The 17,116-nt window shown below is 45.1% G+C and overlaps 1 protein-coding gene across 1 annotated transcript; it reads right to left on the reverse strand.

The window, feature by feature from the left end:
- Nucleotides 1–37: 37 nt before the first annotated feature.
- Nucleotides 38–15,327, reverse strand: LOC311267627 (sphingosine kinase 1-like; the record flags this gene model as incomplete). Its single annotated transcript, XM_084370807.1, has 5 exons — nucleotides 38–1,558; nucleotides 2,295–2,410; nucleotides 3,996–4,090; nucleotides 6,898–7,047; nucleotides 14,901–15,327. 5 exons carry the CDS (start codon nucleotides 15,325–15,327, stop codon nucleotides 649–651), a joined length of 1,698 nt encoding a protein of 565 aa, XP_084226933.1. The 3' UTR covers nucleotides 38–648.
- Nucleotides 15,328–17,116: the final 1,789 nt, after the last annotated feature.

Raw genomic sequence — 17,116 nt, forward strand, 5'->3', positions numbered from 1 at the left:
AGCATCAAATCCCCAGAGGATTTATATCCCCTCAGTAAGAAAGCTCCAGGCTGAGGGGGAGGCGATGCTGCCAGAGTGGTTGGTTGCCCAGGAGGGAGATCGCCGCCCCGGCAGTAGTACGGTGGGACGCGGGGTGTGGTTTGTCCACGAGCCTCGCAGGACGGGAAAATGTGCTTCTCTTCACGTGTGTCATGCTTATGAGGTCAGACAGCAGAGTGCACAATGCACTTCTCAGCCACCCCACCGCGCCGCTATGTGCTAAAGCTCCTCATGCACAATCGCAAACATACACGCACTCGTGTGCACACAAACACACGTAAAGATCCATTTTCTGCACATACACACACACACACACACACACAATCCCTCCCCATTTCTCTAAGCTGGGACCAGCCAGCAGCAAGAACAACCATCCATGGCTTTGACCCTGAATCAAACATTGAGAGAAAGAGGGGATGGGGGTGGGGGGGGGGGGGGTCCATAAAAATAGGACAAGTTGCTTCTGTAGAAAAATAGAGGAATTTCCAGAGGCTGATAAAACGTCTTTGGCACTTCTGAAAACACAGCATACATAAAGAAACCGACACTGAGTATAAAAGGCCAAACTAGAAAGCTCTACAGCCAGAAAAAGATTAAGATAATCCAAGTTCATCCACATATAAGTCTGGCGAGTCCTGGGTGGATTTGAGCCTGAACAGGCCCGTACTCCACCATCTCCCCATCCACGGTGATCATGCCCTGTGGAGAGATGGGCTCCAGCCGCAAGGCCTTCACCTTCTCGTACACAAGGTAGGGGCAGCCGCACGCCAAGTGGGCCCCCTTTTCCATGGCGAGGAAGAGGCGCAAGAGGGCGGGACGGGAGATTCCTGCTGTCACATAAAACAGATGAATCATCCCGTCATCTGCCATTGCACCAGGGGCTGTCCAAAGGTCCTCAGCCAGGTGGGACTGGTAAATCGCCAGCACCAAGACAAAGTCTTCCTCCTTGACCACTGTCCAGCTCTCTGGGATTGGCTGGTCTAGGCCAGGAAGCAGAGAGTCCAATGGTGCTCTGGTCTTGCCATCGCTCTGAGTCTCAGGTTTCTTGGTGGTTATAGCGTTGTTGGAGGAGTTGGTGATGGTGTTGCGGTTGGAATTTGTGCTGTTGTGATTGTGGCGAGAGTTCTGGTTCGGAGAGGTGTTGGGGATGAGCCGACAGGGAAGGGAGGAGCAGAGCGAGGGGTGCTGAGGTGTGGAGGGAGGATGGTTTGCCTTGATGCTTCCTTTTGGAGGTTTTGGCCCCTCCTTCACAGGCAGATACGCTAACCTGCCCTGATAGACTCTGAGGGTGGCGAGACGCACCAGGGTGCCCATCAGGAATCGGATCGCTCCGACGTGGCGGTACTTCTCGCTCTCGATGTCGACGTCAGCCACGAAGCCCCAGGCCAGGGAGAGGAAGGAGAAGAGGCGCTGCCGGGAGGAGAGGTGGATCGATACCAGGTCCAGGGAACCAACCAGACCTTTGCACAGCATGAAACCACAGCTCAGTAGTAGCTCCTCGTTCCACGCAGGAGACGACCTGAGAGATGGTTACACACAAGAGTAAGAGGTACTTCTGCGTAACTATGACATTAAAATGTGATCATATCTTCATTCAAGTCCTAAAATTAGAGAAACAGGATAAAGAGGACCCAGCGGTCATTCAACAGGAGTCACTCCAAGGGCAAGATACTCCAGGAGGTCACAAAGAACCCCAGGGTAACATCTACAGGCCTCTCTTGCATTGCCTAATGTCAATCTTCTCCATCCACCATCCGAAGGGCAGCAATGAGGGCAGCACCTGGACTCATGACCACAGTATTCTTGGCTACGTCCTTGTCAACACCTGCAGCCTGTAGGCCGGTGAAAACAAGTGCGAACCCTGAGGTGATGAATATGTATTTGTTTTTTTCTTTGATGTGGTGCCCACAGCTAGCCAGCAGATGGAGATGATACCCTGGGCCTGTGCTGGGTCCACTGGTTCCACAGCTGCACTCTGTACTATAATCACTCATAATGTGCAAGTTTCTAAACCCATTACATCACTCCTGTGAGAGTTATCGGCAGCCTGAAATGACCTCCGCTGCACAGCGAAGCAGTTCCAGTCTGCTCTGTCTGTCCTCCCTCCAGGGGAATGATGTGCCCAGTCAGCCTTTGGCATAATTACACAGAAAGGAGATAAATCATTCTTTTTTAGGCCCAGGAAGGTTCTTCTTTGCTCTCCTTTTGTGCTGTTAGTCCATGCATTTAAATGACTCATTAATGGCCTAACTCACTGTGAGTAGTGGTGGACGGAGGCAGCCAGGGCGTTGCCGGAGCCACCTGGTAGAATACCCAGAGGGATCTGGATGGCCTCTTGCCAGTCCTCTCGATCCATCAGACCATTTATCACCTTAATGAACGAGAACAAATAGAAAAAAAGGTATCAGATAGAAAAGTAGAGTCTGTGTATGACCAGAAGTTAGGATAAAATGTGTTACTTTTTTAGATGCAGTTGCTCTCACAATCCTTGTTTGAGTGCACTCTGGGGTACATAAAGTCAATTATGATGACCTGAAGTATTTACAGAACCAAAACAAGGACTTTATACAATGACTGCAGATATTGTAGGTAGTAGATTCACAGCTACAGGGCTCTTTTGTCTTGTCTAAGTACAAATTAAATTTTTACAGGACCATTCGGAAAAGTACTAAGAATAGCAACAGGAATGAGAGGGTTTGAAACTTCAGTTCAATCTATGATTAATTGATTAATGGAAGATTTAAAATGCCCAAAACAAAAAAACAACAAAACTCGAACTAAGGAAAGGAGTGAACCAAATCACAGAGCTGTCATTTAAGTCATTAGTTTTCATTAGGAGATGGAAAGGAACCTTATTTAAAGGTCCAGTGTGAAGGATTTAGAATAATTTATTGGCAGAAATGTTATTTAATATTCACATATATTAATTTTTGTATCATTTATGAGCTGAAACTAAGAATTGTTTTGTTTTCATTACCTTAGATGAGCCTTACATATACACAGAGTGAGCAGGTCCCCTGCCATGTCGCACCGCCATGTTTCTACAGAAGCCCACTGCGCTAGATGCCACCAAATCCTACACACTGGACCTTTAAGGGAGACCTATTGTGATTTTTTTTGTTTTTTCCTTTTCTTCAGTGTTTTATCTATAACCTTGTGCATGTGAAATGTTTTGAAAGTTCAAAGGCCACACCAATAGAAGCTCCTCTCTCCCACAGAAATCACTGCTCCTGAAACTCCTCATCAGTGGCCCCGCCTTTAATTCTGTGACTTCTTAACATCACGCTACGTCACCATGTCACACATTTGCATAAGTTCATGCCTAGCAGCCAGTTTGCTATGCTGCTGGTTCAGACGTGCGTGCGTTGACCAATCAGAGCAGACTAGATATTCAGGAGAGGGGGCCTTAAAGAGACAGGAGCTAAAACAGAGCGCTTCAGACAGAGGGGGAATACAACGCTGCAGCACCGGACAGTGTGAGGAAACATTTGTGCTTTTTGAGCTTTAATGTAAACCTATTGTAGTAGTAGCCCAAAATAAAATCATGAATCTGAAAATGAGTGTAATACGTCTTTAAGAGCGAGATGCATCACTCATGCCAAAGTGTAGAAAAAATCAACTGTCCAATCACAGCTCGGAGGCAGAGATTATAATTGCCTGCGAAGCTGACGGCAGCCATGACAGACAGCCCTTCACATTAAATCAGTGTCCTGTGGGCGACTTCAATTGACTGTACATTGACTAACATCTGCAAGTGACTCCCAGCAGTTATAAGAAGCCAAATAATTGTTTTTATTTGATTATGACACACGCATACAAAGAAAATACATACAGCAGTGAATACTGTATTTCATTTTAGTTCTTTGATTTATTCAGTTTTATCGAGGCGCTTTAAGTCCTCTTTACTTATCCTCATATCACGGTGAAACCACAGAGAAATGTGTTCAGTCAGGCACCTCAAACAGCAGCCCATCTCCAGACATGATAACCAGCGCGTCGCACTGTGACAGGTCCGCCTTCTTCACCAGCTCCCGTGCATGGTTCTGGTGCTCTGATGGAAACACGAGACGAGAGAGAAAAATAAGGGAGACTAAACAGTAAAAATGTGGAAAAGTGTCAAGGCAAAAAACAAGGGCAAGGGCGGAGAAAGAGGCATTCTGCCTCCATGGCGAGGCTCTGGGGCAGGATCAGGGAGATTAGGCAGAAAAGAGATTCAATTTCCTCACATCACATTAGCCCATCCAGGGGCTACTCAACAGCTCCAAGGCAGCTTAGCCGCCCAGCAAACATCTGTGACCGACAAATATCTGCATGTGTGTGTGAGTGCGTTCACTCAATGTACGCATGTGAGCGTACACTAAGTGTTGGTTAATGCGGCCGGTGGAGGACTGAGCTATTTGTTCAGCCCAGTTTTATTGGCAGCGGCCTTGAGTGGGTCCCTCTGCAGGAGGTCTCTGTGGGCTCATCCTGCCAGCATTAAAGTCTACAGTCCTAGCAGCCGAGACTCCCAAGAGTAGTGGTGCGTGCGTGTGTGTGTGTGTGTGTGTGTGTGTGTGTGTGTGTGTGTGTGGAAGAGACAGCTTTAAAGAGAGAGAGAGAGAGAGAGAGAGAGGGGGGAGGCAGACAGCAAAGAAGTTAGTGAGTATTGATGCACAGCCATCATGAAGGAAATATTTTTCCGCTTCAGCTTCACTTATCGATCGAGGACAGAACTGGAATGAAAACAACTGTCCTCTACTTTCCTTTCACTTTGCTCAACCCCTACCTGTCCCCCCCCCCATCTCTCTCTCTCTCTCTCTCTCTCTCCCCCTCTCTCTCCCTCTCCCGACGGTGCTCCCCGTTGTTGCTGCTGTTTGTTTGCCGTGCGCTGTGGAGGCGGTGATGCAGTGCTGTGTTGACAGACAGAGGCAGAGGGAGTAACTGCACTGCAAAAGCTGACTCAGCACTTCAAACCTGCCGAGAGGCTCCGGCTGATGCTTTACTTCCCAGCCACTTCCTTATTCACGGGGTCACTGCCAAACGCAAACCTGAAGAAACTGTCGACTCCTCTTTGGGCTGCACAGATTATAGCTGATAGTTAGACTCCCTACATGAATACCCGCTTGATATCTGGGATTAAAGGTGCAGTATGTAGTTTTGGGGATCTTTATCAACTGATTTGTTTTTTTTTTATGCCTAAACAAACTATATAAACAAACTCCTTCATTTTCATGACTGAATAAACTGTATAAGCAAACTGACCTTAAAGGACAACACAGTTTCATACTGTTTTACTTTGTTTTTATGTGGCGGACCCTGCCACCTTTCTAGCTTCAAACAGTGTTCTGGGGACCTTATTTTCCTCTGAGAACAGCTTGTTTATTCACTTATGGAAAAGATAAATATTTCTGAGTTCGTATTAACACCTCATTAATATTGTAAATATTAAAAATCTGAGGTTGAATTTCTTCATATCGCCCTTTTCATTCCAGCTGTTTCACTCTAAACGCAGTTTTCCTCCTCGTGTCACACTCTACTGCCTTCTTCTGAGGTTAGCCAGGGTGAAGCTGAAGCTCGGTACACTGCATGCTTCATACAGTATGTAAAAGGTACATGCTGACACAAGAGGCGCCTCTGCTGGAACTTGTCCTTCCTCAGGCAAAGGCAGTGTGATACATTCATCAAGGAGCTGCGTGCTGGCTAAATGGGATGTGCCAGTTAATCCGCTCATCGTCACTTCTTGCGACCGGTATCCGGCCACCGAAGGCCCTCAGCGACCCAATCTCTCCCCCCCTCCTTTCCGTTCTGCTCCGCTCCTTTTTGGCCTGGGTCACCGTCGGTAATTACTCTGTCTTTTTCCATCACCATCCAGCTGCTGACCTTCCTTTAAGCCCCTGGAGGCCACACGATGAGTATGCACGCGCATCAGGAGTCTTTCTCAAGTAAACAAACAGTTTTTTCGAACCTGTCCCTCTGTCTTTGCTTTCATAGTCTGTCTCAGACGTTCGGGTGATGCTGGAAGAGACAGCGAAGTCTTACCTGTCAAACTGTTGGTCCTTGGTCATTGTAGTGGAGATGAAAAGTGAAAGTTAAAGGTGCAGTGGAAATTTAAACCAGAAGATGACTTTTTTTTATGCCTAAACAAACTCTCTTTGTTTTCATGACTGAATAAACTGAATAAACAAACTGACCTTAAAGGACAACACAATTTCATACTGTATTATTTTGTTTATATGTGGCGGACCCTGCCACCTTTCTTCAAAGGCCAGCTTCAAAGGCCTGGGGACCTTATTTTCCTCTAAGAACCGCTTGTTTATTCATTTATGGAAAAAATACACATTTCTGAGTTTGTATTATTCCCTCATTAATGTTGTAAATATTAAAATTCTCCCAAAACCGTAATAGTGCCCCTTTAAAGCTTGAAGGCTAAATGATGCACTGCGCATGTTTCTCCTTTAGGCATTAAAGCCTTTCCCTGTTTCCCGGCGGCTCACGGTTGGTATTCAGAGTGGGGTCGCTCGGAGTTCAGAGCCTCTGATGACAGTAACCAACACATGACACTATTTAAGGTCACAAAAAGCCACCAGCCACTCACACAGAATGTGGAGCAGCCGGGGGAGACTGCAACGGGAATTTAATGAGTATCAGCGTAAATTTGCTCAAGTGGCTGCAGACGTGTGCACGCGGCCTGTGGAATTTTGGCATTACACAAATAATGCATCACGGCTGCAGAGAGTACAATCGCCGCTGAATATAGAAGTTGTTTACTCTGCGGAGGATTAATCCCTTCAACCTTATTTCATGTCAGGGTGACCTTAAGAGGGGCTCAAAGGTCTGTGTGTGTGTGTGTGTGTGTGTGTGTGTGTGAGTGTTACTGACCCGTGATGACGAGTGTGTAGGGCACAGAGGCCTCCGTGAGCATGCCCTGTACGTGGCCGGTGAAGAGCTGGAGAGCCTGGCCGCGGCCACTGTGAGGGTTCACCAGGATCATGACTCTGCAGGGACGACGCACCTCCGTATAGACCGCACCTAAAGGCAGACAGAGAGGCGGATGTGAGCAGAGATGAAGCAAGAGTATAAGAGGAGGTCTCGTTATGCATGATGAAATATTTCAAAGGATGTATAAGGACAGGCTCGTCTCTCCGGGGATGAAAGAGCATGAAAGTCATATGCTGTGACAGCGTTCAGATAGACAATGCTAAATGTTAATGTGACGTGCTCCTCTCTTCAAGGGCCTACATGCCTCTCAGTCGGGCTCGTACCGAATATTAATAGCAATTCTGTGACATTTTATGAATCCTCACGTGGAAGTCCTCCTGTTGCTTACGTCTCTCATAAGACAGAATAATGGAGTGACTGCACTTGATTGACAGGCATTCAGCATCTTGCTCAAGGGCACGTTTGCAGCACACGTTCTTTTCTTACCGATCATTCATCTGCCTTAATGAAGTCTCAAGCTCCTGTAATTAGATAAAGAGCTAAAGAGAGCAATTAGGTTAAATGACTAATTAAAGGTGCAATATGTAAGAATTTTAGTTCAAAGCTCAGAGGGTGCTGAGCCTCGATCTGTTGCTCACTTACTAAGCCAACTAGCTAACAGCAGCTACAGCTAGCAGCAGTTAGCAGTTACTCTTGTGATAGCTGCCCCTATTTGTGGTGGCTAAGTTTTTCATATTGCACCTTTAACTAGTGGATAGAAAAGTAACAAACGCTTTGCTTTCTTGTAGATAGTTGGTTTTAACAGTTCAAAACCACTCTCATGTCTGTATCCTAGCTAAACATGTAGCTACAGCAAGCAGCCGTTTAGCTTAGCCATTATGACAGGAAATGGAGAAACAATTAGTTTGGCTCTTGCCAAAGGTAACAACATCCACCTGCCAGCACCTCTGACAGGGCTGCAACAACGGTTATTTCATTATCGATGAATCTGTCATTTTCTCGATTGATCCATCGGCTGTTCGGCCTATGACAAAAATATTCAGTTTACTGTCATAGAGGAGATATTTACATTGAAGAATCTAGAGTCATAGAATTTTGACTTTAAAAAGAAAATACTTTTTAATTCATTACCAAAATAGTTGTCAACTTATCAGTTATTTGATGCAGCTCTAGATTATTTGTCATCTGTTTAGTCCAGGAACAGCTGCCAGGCAAACAGTGGAAACTCCGGGAGATACTGGTCCCGGCCAAGAAATAGTTTGGCCCAAAAAACAAATGAAATATCTGGTCAGGTTGGTCATCGGTCTAGTATATAGTATAGTATACAATATACAAGTGCAAATGTTTGTAAAATCTTACTTTTACTTGTACTTTCGACACTTTAGTACATTTATTACCAGAAAATTACCTCTGATACTTAAGTACGTTTAATATCAGATGATTTTACTCAAGTACTTTTTGAATGAACCTTGTTGGTATCGCTTTACGACACTGCAAACATGGGACAGGGATCAATCTCCTTTTCTATCTCTCGGCAAGAAAGGGATTAAGTGTATTTCCCAAAATGTTTAAACTAGCAAGCTAACATTTGCTTTGAGGGAAAGGGGGCAGAGGTGTATTGATTAAAACATGTCTGTGAAGTTTAAATGAACAGACGATGTGATGGAGGCTCAAGTGGTGGAGTAGTGGTTGGATAAAACCGGCCAAATGGTTGTAGTGTAACATAAGCTAATAAAGAACCAAATGATCACATTGCATTAATAGCTATGACTTTTACCTTAAAGAGTACTGAGCTCTTTGTTCCACCTCATAAAGTTCCCATTCATTTTGAATCCATATTTATGTGGGAGGATGAGGTTCATTGTCAAACTGCGACCGCTAAAAGGTTTGTAGCTTTATGAAGTGACTGCGGGGAGCAGCTTCCTCCAGAGGTGGATTTTTCCGCATGCGCCCTTGACCTTTAAAGCAGACACAGACTCACCAGAGACCATATCAAATGAATCGGAGCGGACAAAAAGTAAAATCCATTTCGGGGGTAGAGGACAGAAAGTTCACTATCAGTTTCCACCATCATCATTTGGCTGCGGACGAGGCTGACTTTGGTATCAGGCGGACGAAATTACCGGTAGAGAGGAACATCTGCCTCAATTTCCAGGTACTGTGACCTGTGATGCAGCCCGTGATGACGGGACCCGGCGGAGGTGCAAAAATATCTCAGAGAAAGAGGTGCGAACCCACCGGAGGAGTGAGCGTCGAGTGCGAAAACACACAGGCACATGCCAAACTGTGCCTCCATTCAGCCACACAGGGTCACCATTGTTTTCTTACTTGTGTCAGAGCACAATGTGGCTTTCAGACACAAAGGCTCCTCTCTGCACTTCCAGAATATAGTGGAAACTGGCTTTTGTAAGAGCTTTAGATTCAAGTGTGCGGAGGCGAATGACGGCGTACCCTTGCAAGGTCAAACCTGCACAGATACAGATGCAGCAGCTTTCTCTTGTAACTCTGACACTGGGGGTTCATGCAGCCTTAATAAAGCACAGAGAAGGTGGAGAAATGTTTTTTAATGTCCTGTCCGGCGCCTTCAGTCGCCGGCACGCAGCTCCGAGAGTCCAGACCTCTGACTCACTGCACACATCTCTGATTTCAAACTGAATAATGAATATTAAAGTGCAGAGAAATGGAGATTTAGTCTGATTACGACGCCGCAGCTTCACTCTGACAGGCTCCACTCAAATCACTTGTCCTGCGAAGGGAATCTACTTTTCAACTCTGCTGATTTGAATTACTTAGAGGGCTGGATTTCTGGGTTGGAAGAAGAAAATTCAGAATTTAAGACGTGGTTTTACATGTCATCTTGATGGTTGATTAATCGTCTTTAAATTTTCAAGCATGTATTCCTTTATTGATGTGAGCTGTCTGATGTGGGAACAAAGCGAATATCTTTACATTTTAGAGTGTCGGTCGGACAACAGAAGCAATTTAAAACGGCAACTTAATTAGCAGATTAATCGATGATGAAATTATTCATTAATTGCAATGTAATTGAACCTGACAGCTAAGAAATCGGGATGAGAAACAGCTGTGACCAAAGGTTGCATTTGATAAGTTTTGTAGAAATGTTCTGATCCTTTTATCCATCATGACGTTTGATTACGAGGCAATGCAGACATGTTTCTACTATTAAGTCTTCCCACTGATAAAAGGTGATATCGATAAAATAAATATGGTGGACAAACCATCAGACACAAGGGGTGTGCCAAGTCATTGTTCACGATAATACCGGTAGCGCATCATGACACGTCAATATTCCGACTTGTTGATGTAATGATGTCATCACGTTAAACACAGCAGCAACAAATAAAGCTGAAAGCAATAGTAACATCGCTACCAGCTCCGCCATCGATATCTACACAGCAGCAACATCTCTGACTGGCTGTTAGTTTGCTTAAACTCAAGCTGTCTTTTATTCTGTGGCCCAACAGATAAATAACCTCTCCAGTCTAATGTTAGTGAGAGTGTTGTTATCAATGAGGCGTGTAAGCATCAAACATGCATCTTAGATTAATTGTGAAATAACGTCATTAAGAAAAAGATGATGCAGGTTATAAGGTCAAGGAGCAAATGTTTTTCTCTTGAATATGCACTCTCAAACATAAATATGTGGTTCCCAAACTGCAGGTTTGGACCATGTTAAGGGGTCGCAAGATAAATCTGAGTAGTCACAAGATTAATAACAGGGCAGGGACGATAAAAACACACAATGTTTTGTGATGTATATGTTGTGTTTTCTCTTTTCTTTTTTATGTGAATTACCGAAAAATTTGACATCTTCAGGCCTCTGTAAATTAATAAAACAAAAATCACTCTTTGGCTGAACTGACACAACCAGCAGTGACATGAAACCACCAACGAGAGGTCACAAATAGGCTCTGAATTGTTTTTGAAGCGATCGCAAGTCAATAACATTTGTCAAAAAATCTAAAGTCTTTCATACTTTATAACCAAAAAGCCTCCCGACATCAAGGCAGCCCAATACTGCATTGATTAATTCATGATTATTTTTCGCAGACATTCCTCCTGAGCTGTGTGTGTGTGTGTGTGTGTGACAGGAAGACAGATGCAGGGGGAGTGAGGGTGTATGTGAAATCTATCTGTGATGTGAAGTCAGATTCCTGCAGGCAGATCCTGCCCGTCACACCGGCAAAGCAAACTTTCAACTGCAGTGTGTGTATTTCACAGTTACAAGTGGGCAAACACACACACACACACACACACACACACACACACACACACACACACACCAACAGGCAGCCGGGCGACAGGCAGACTGGGTGTGACGGTGTGACAGCGCTAACAAGCGCAGAGCTGACAGAGCTTCAGTTTTCATCTTGTTGCCACAAGCGTATCCTGATTGCTACAAAAATGCTAAATAAAGCAGCGATGTACCTTCGTACGGCAGCACAGGTGGGATTTGTTAAACCGTGACACCGAAACAAATATGTGGCTTATTCACTGAAAGCTGTCTTGTTCGGGAGCAACTCTATATCCAAACTGGACCGGACAGCTCTGCAAACAAGCTGCATTCCGAGGTTGGGTGAGTGTTTGCCGGAGAGGAGGGGAAGGAGGTCCAAGGGTACAAACACAACTGCCCACTGAGGCATCACCAGGCCGGGGGCGAGGAGGAGGCGGAGGAGGAGGAGGAGGAGGAGGAGGAGGGCAGTGGTGTTGACAGGCCATCACGGCTGTGTGTCACGGAGCGGAGGACGGAGGCTCCTGAGGGACCGAGATGCCGGACGGGGGTAAGGGGTCGTCTGGTGACGCATCTTAGCGGCTGAGCCTCGGGGAGCAGAGATCACACGCTGACAGACACACACCTGACCCTGCGGCTGCTGGGAAACAATTGCCTCCCTCTCTTTTGCATACACCAACTTGTTACTCCACACACACACACACACACACACACACACACACACACACAGTGCAAGGCTCGTGCTCACATTTTGCTGGAATAGCTTGAAGGAATTCAGCCATTTTCAAGGATAAGGTGGCCCATAAATGAAAATTCAGTCGTATTCTTCTCAACCCTGTGCTGTCATAGTCCTGAGTTTTAGCTTTGTGACTTCCTGTTTTATGTTGAAAGTTCATACTCATTTGTCATGCGTTACTTCCCACCTTTGTCTGTTTTCCCGCCCTTTTTCCTTGAGGCTTATTTGTGCCCCTTTACGAAAATGGATACGTCCGTTTGAAACCATAAAACCTTCACAGCCCGAGACGAGATTGAACCCGTGTCTAGGGTTTAAATAACGTCTTTTCAAATCCATTTGGGAACCATTGGAGCCATTTTATGTTTTCTTTCAGCTGCTTTTACAAGTCCCCATCTGCTTCAATTGTTTGAGAGAATGCTGCGGCGCTGCTTTGCTGGGAAGCTCCAGGAATGAACTACAAAACATCGCCCGACTTTAACTGAACTTTCATTTTTGGGGTAAACTGCCCCTTGAAGGGTCGGACTCTGAAGTTTGGGAAAAATCCGCAAACACCATCACGACACTGTGGCACAAAAAGGAATCTACAAAGTATAAATGTTAAATCTGAAACCGTCCTCCGAGCAGCTGCTGGAAACACAAAAAAGGAAACATCCAGTAGCGATAAAAGCAGCCACTGGTAGAAAAAAGTCAAATCAAGTAACCATCATCTCCTTCCTTTGCATGCTATCTCCCTGTGGTTCCTCTAAGCATGGGGGATACTGTAGCAGACCATTAGCGTGTGCAGGACTGTATCATAGTGTATGCACTTCATTATTTACGGCTCATTCATTCCAATGAACCTTCACCGAGACTAAAACAGCCTCAGAGACTCTCCGTGCCTTGAGTAAATTAGTGGACCCACGGCCTCATTGTAAACTTCACATATTTAGTGTTTATTAATTTTACACTTCGGTGAAAGTGCGTCACAGTGATCGCTCTCCGACTAAATACCAGTCTTGCGCTGCGGCAGCACTTTTAATCCAACCTTTCCATCTGCAATGCCAGACGAGATGACATGCAATTAACTTAGGGGGGTAAATACACTATGAGGGATTAGTGAATCGCACTGACTTTCATACACCCTCTGCAAGGGACAGGCCACTATTCTGCTGCGTCCCTTACCACAACATTACTCATTCAAATCGCATAATATATGCTGTTAAATACCGTATTATTGGCTGGCCTGGATCTGGAATGCTTAAACAAGCTTATAAATTAATGATATGAGCGCATCATCACTGAGACGCCGCGTGAAGAGGGAAGAAAATGGGGAAAATCTGGGATGAGAGGAGAGCATACGGAGCTGTTAGATGATCTGGTTCATTAGTATGTGTGATTTGCAAACCTCCCAAGCTGGAGCTCTTTGATGAGTCCAGTAAGAGGACGGGGATGGAGGCAGGAGGGGGGGGGGCGTCCAGTTACCTCTCAGGTTACCATCTGCCTGCCTGGCGTCCAGGCCTGAAACCCAAACTCCTGCTGGCTGCAGACCAGAGGGAGGCAGCCAGTCTCCCTCCCTCCCTCTTCATCCATCCCTCTGTGTTCACAGTGTACACCTGGAGGCTGCAACCAGGAGGGCGACCTCATTCCTTATCCCGCCACAGCAGCACTCGCCTCCGTCCAACATGGCAACCAACATTCCTAATTCGTCACTGTCAAGTCAAATATCCGCTTCCCCGGCTCTGGCTGCCTAGGAGAGCATGCCTGCTTTATATTTTAAATAGCTGAATATTTCTATACGACCTGACCTGACGCGGCCCGACTCAGGATCTGCACCCTAATGATCATCATTCTGGGACCGAAAACAGCTTTGTCTCATCATCAGCAAGTATCACCACTTCCTCCCAAATGAGTGATGGGCTAATTAGCTACATAAACACTTCTCACATTGTATTCATGTTAATTACTGTCTCATTGTATACCAGGACGCAGCACAGAGAAGCTAATGAGATCGGAAGACAAAGGAACCTGAGGACAGTCTGCATCTTAAACAGAGCGAGACATGATGAGACCTAATTAGACGAGGCTGCTGCGAAGCCGGATGAAAAACAAGGCTTTTTGTTTTGATGTGATTTTTCCACCCGTCAACAGTGGAAGTCTCCGTGGGAATTTCACCGAGCAGGAATAATGAAGCCCGAGCACAGTGGAGGCTGCACTCTCAGCTGACGGGGGATCAGGAGGGAATGTAGCTACTAAAGTGATCAGTTTGGGGAGTTTTGCTCCAGATCCTGAGTCGTCGCTCTCATGATGCGGGCAGTTTGAATGAAGGAATGAATGAATGAATGAAGGAATGAAGGAATGAGGCAGTGGCAACTGCTGCTGGCAGGTGGATCACCTTTCAGGGCAGGTAGAGCAGGTTGCTGAGAGGAATGTGTGCGACATCTCTGCCAAACCTGTTTGTGGCATCAGGAAGCTGCACTGTGGTTGAGGTGTTACAAGATTTATATCTCGTTAAAGGGCCACTGTGTAGTTTTGGAGAAGAAAATCAGACTCAGAATTTTTATATTTACGATGTTAATGAGGTAATAATACAAACTCAGGAATATTTATTTTAAACAAGCTGCTCTCAGAGGAAAATAAGGTCCGAAGACGACTGATTGAAGCTAGAAAGGTGGCAGGGTCCGCCACATGTACACAAATTTATGAAGTTGTGTCGTCCTTTAAGGTCAGTTTGTTTATTCAGTCGTGAAAACAAAGAGAGTTTGTTTATTTAGTTTGCAGATCTTTTCTCTTCTGATTAAAATGTCTTCTCCAAAACTACATCCTTTAAAGATTATTAAGATATTAATGTGGCTCTTATCGCACAACTCCTCATCCTCACATTAAAGTAACAACCTATCCGACAGCCTTCTCCTTTAAGGCCTGCAGTTTCTTTGCGATATAAAGTTGCATGTTAATAAAATGTCCCACAGTGCTCACCGTCTCTCCGGGGCGCCTGCAGCGCGGAGGCATCTCTGATGGCTCGAGCCCACCTCTCAGCCTCCTGGAGGTTGGCGAGCGGGTCCTGGACCAGCGCGACCCGAAAGCACTGCTCCACTCTCTGCCGGGCCACCCCGGCGCTCATCCAGCGCCTCTTGAACGGGTAGAAATAGGCTGTAAAGTAGGCGCCGACGTCCGCGCTGTCCGGCCCTCTGTACGCCCGGCAGCCGACACAGTCCGTCAGGTTAAAAACCACCTTCGTCCGGCCGGGTGACGCTGAGATCCTCTGGATGGTCAGGGCGCTCTCCGTCAGGCTCACCGAGTACCGGACCCTGTCGTTGAGCGTGTCGCTGAACTCCCCGTAAAGCACGCCCAGGACCCCGTTCCGCTGGCGGGATGGGTCCGGTTCAGAGGCGTCTTTCTCCATCCCGGACGGAGAGTACGACGCGTCCCGCAGGCCGGTGTGCGGATGGCGGTGCGGTGCAGACTGTGATCCTCAGAGCCTGCTGTGGGACCCTTTGAGTGAGGCAACAGCAGCTTTCCTAGTTCAGAGTCTCTCCCTAGTGACTGAAAGGGGGAATGGCAGTGATGGAGGTGGAGGAGAGCGCAGCCGATGTCCTCCCTCCACCCGCTCCTCAGGAAACACTGTGTGAAGTCTGCAGACACCAGAGGATCTGACCTGCAGACACCAGGTCATTAACTGCACTGTAACATTATCCTGTTATTTTATATCTTTTTTACAATGTTTTAGCTGTTCTGTCTCCCTTTCTGTTTTACTTCTTTTTATATGTTTTAATTCTTTCTCTTGTCTGTTTTTAAATAATGTTTGCTTTTTATGTTCTTATTTTGCTAATATGTAAAGCACCTTGAGTTAGATTTGACCTACACTCCTTCAACTTGTGTTGAAGGAGTGTAGGTCCTTGTTACACATGTGCTTGTATTTGACTTGACTCCCACAGAATCGAGGGCATCGTGTCTGGATAAGTTTGTTATGACAGAAATCTGCAGCAGGACACTATTCAATTTACATTTGACAGTTTACATTACCAAAGCAAATGAAAGGAACAACAACAACAACAAGGTTAAAAAAATGTATTTTGCCAAAACAAATAAAAAAATAAAAAATGTATATTGCAAAACAAGTAAAAAACAACAACAACAAAGAAAAAAAGAAAAGATGTACATTGCCAAAACAACTCTAAAAAACATTAACAACAATAATAACAAAAAATGTACTTTGCCAAAAGATGTGACCTTAAAAATATACATAAACAGAAGAAATATGGTTTTGTTCTTTATTTTTTGCCTCTTTCCCTCAAACATCCTGAGTCCGTCACTGTATACAAATGTTTAAAACACATCAATTATTTGAAGAGTTTAATTTTCTGATCCTGATTTTTGAAACACAAGGGCTTGAAAGATCATTCTTGCTCCTACTTTGTTTCCTTGTTTTTTCAGGAGATGTGGTTGAAAGTTCCAGAGAAAGTGTGAAACCATTAGGCCTACGTATCTTTAGTTGCTTGCCTGTTTAGCCTGTTTTTTAAATACAGTGCTTGGGTCTTGCTTTGTCACAAAGAATATCACAAAACTACACCAGACATAACTGAAGAGGCAGGACTTTATATCAGTGAACGCTTTTGATCCCGTATTTGTAGAATAAATTAATTCCTTTTTATTTGTGTAATTCTGCCCAGGCTGTGCACAATCTCTATCAACTGTCCCATCATGGAGGCCTAATTAGTCTGTTAAATATTTATGCACTCAAAGTCTGTGCCCCCTAAATGTCCTCCAGAAAAGATCAGAGAATTTCAAATTATTTGTTGAACGTGATCCAAATTATTAGCCTCAGTTATATAACAGTGCTCCTTGTGAACCAGTTTAGAGGCTGCTGGACTTAGTTTGCATATTTCTGCCCCCAAAACAGACCTGACTGTGAGTTGTTAATTATAGTTTATATGTCGCATCCTGAGGCAGTAACGTAAACATGCACTTTGGATTTATATCTTCAATGATAAAAGGCTATATCATGCCTCTTTTCTATGTTTATGTTTTTGTTAAAAGAGCTATTTTTCTTTTTGATACAAAAAACAAACTATATTAACTACATTTTCTTCATTCAACAATATAAAAGCTTAATCTTAAGCGTTTCAGTTAAATACATTAAATTGTGACCTTTCTGTACCTTAAAGGTGCATTCTGTAGTTTTGGGAAAACAT

Source organism: Pagrus pagrus, assembly GCF_965226575.1.
Source record: "Pagrus pagrus genome assembly, chromosome: 13".
Taxonomy (NCBI): Eukaryota; Metazoa; Chordata; class Actinopteri; order Spariformes; family Sparidae; genus Pagrus; species Pagrus pagrus.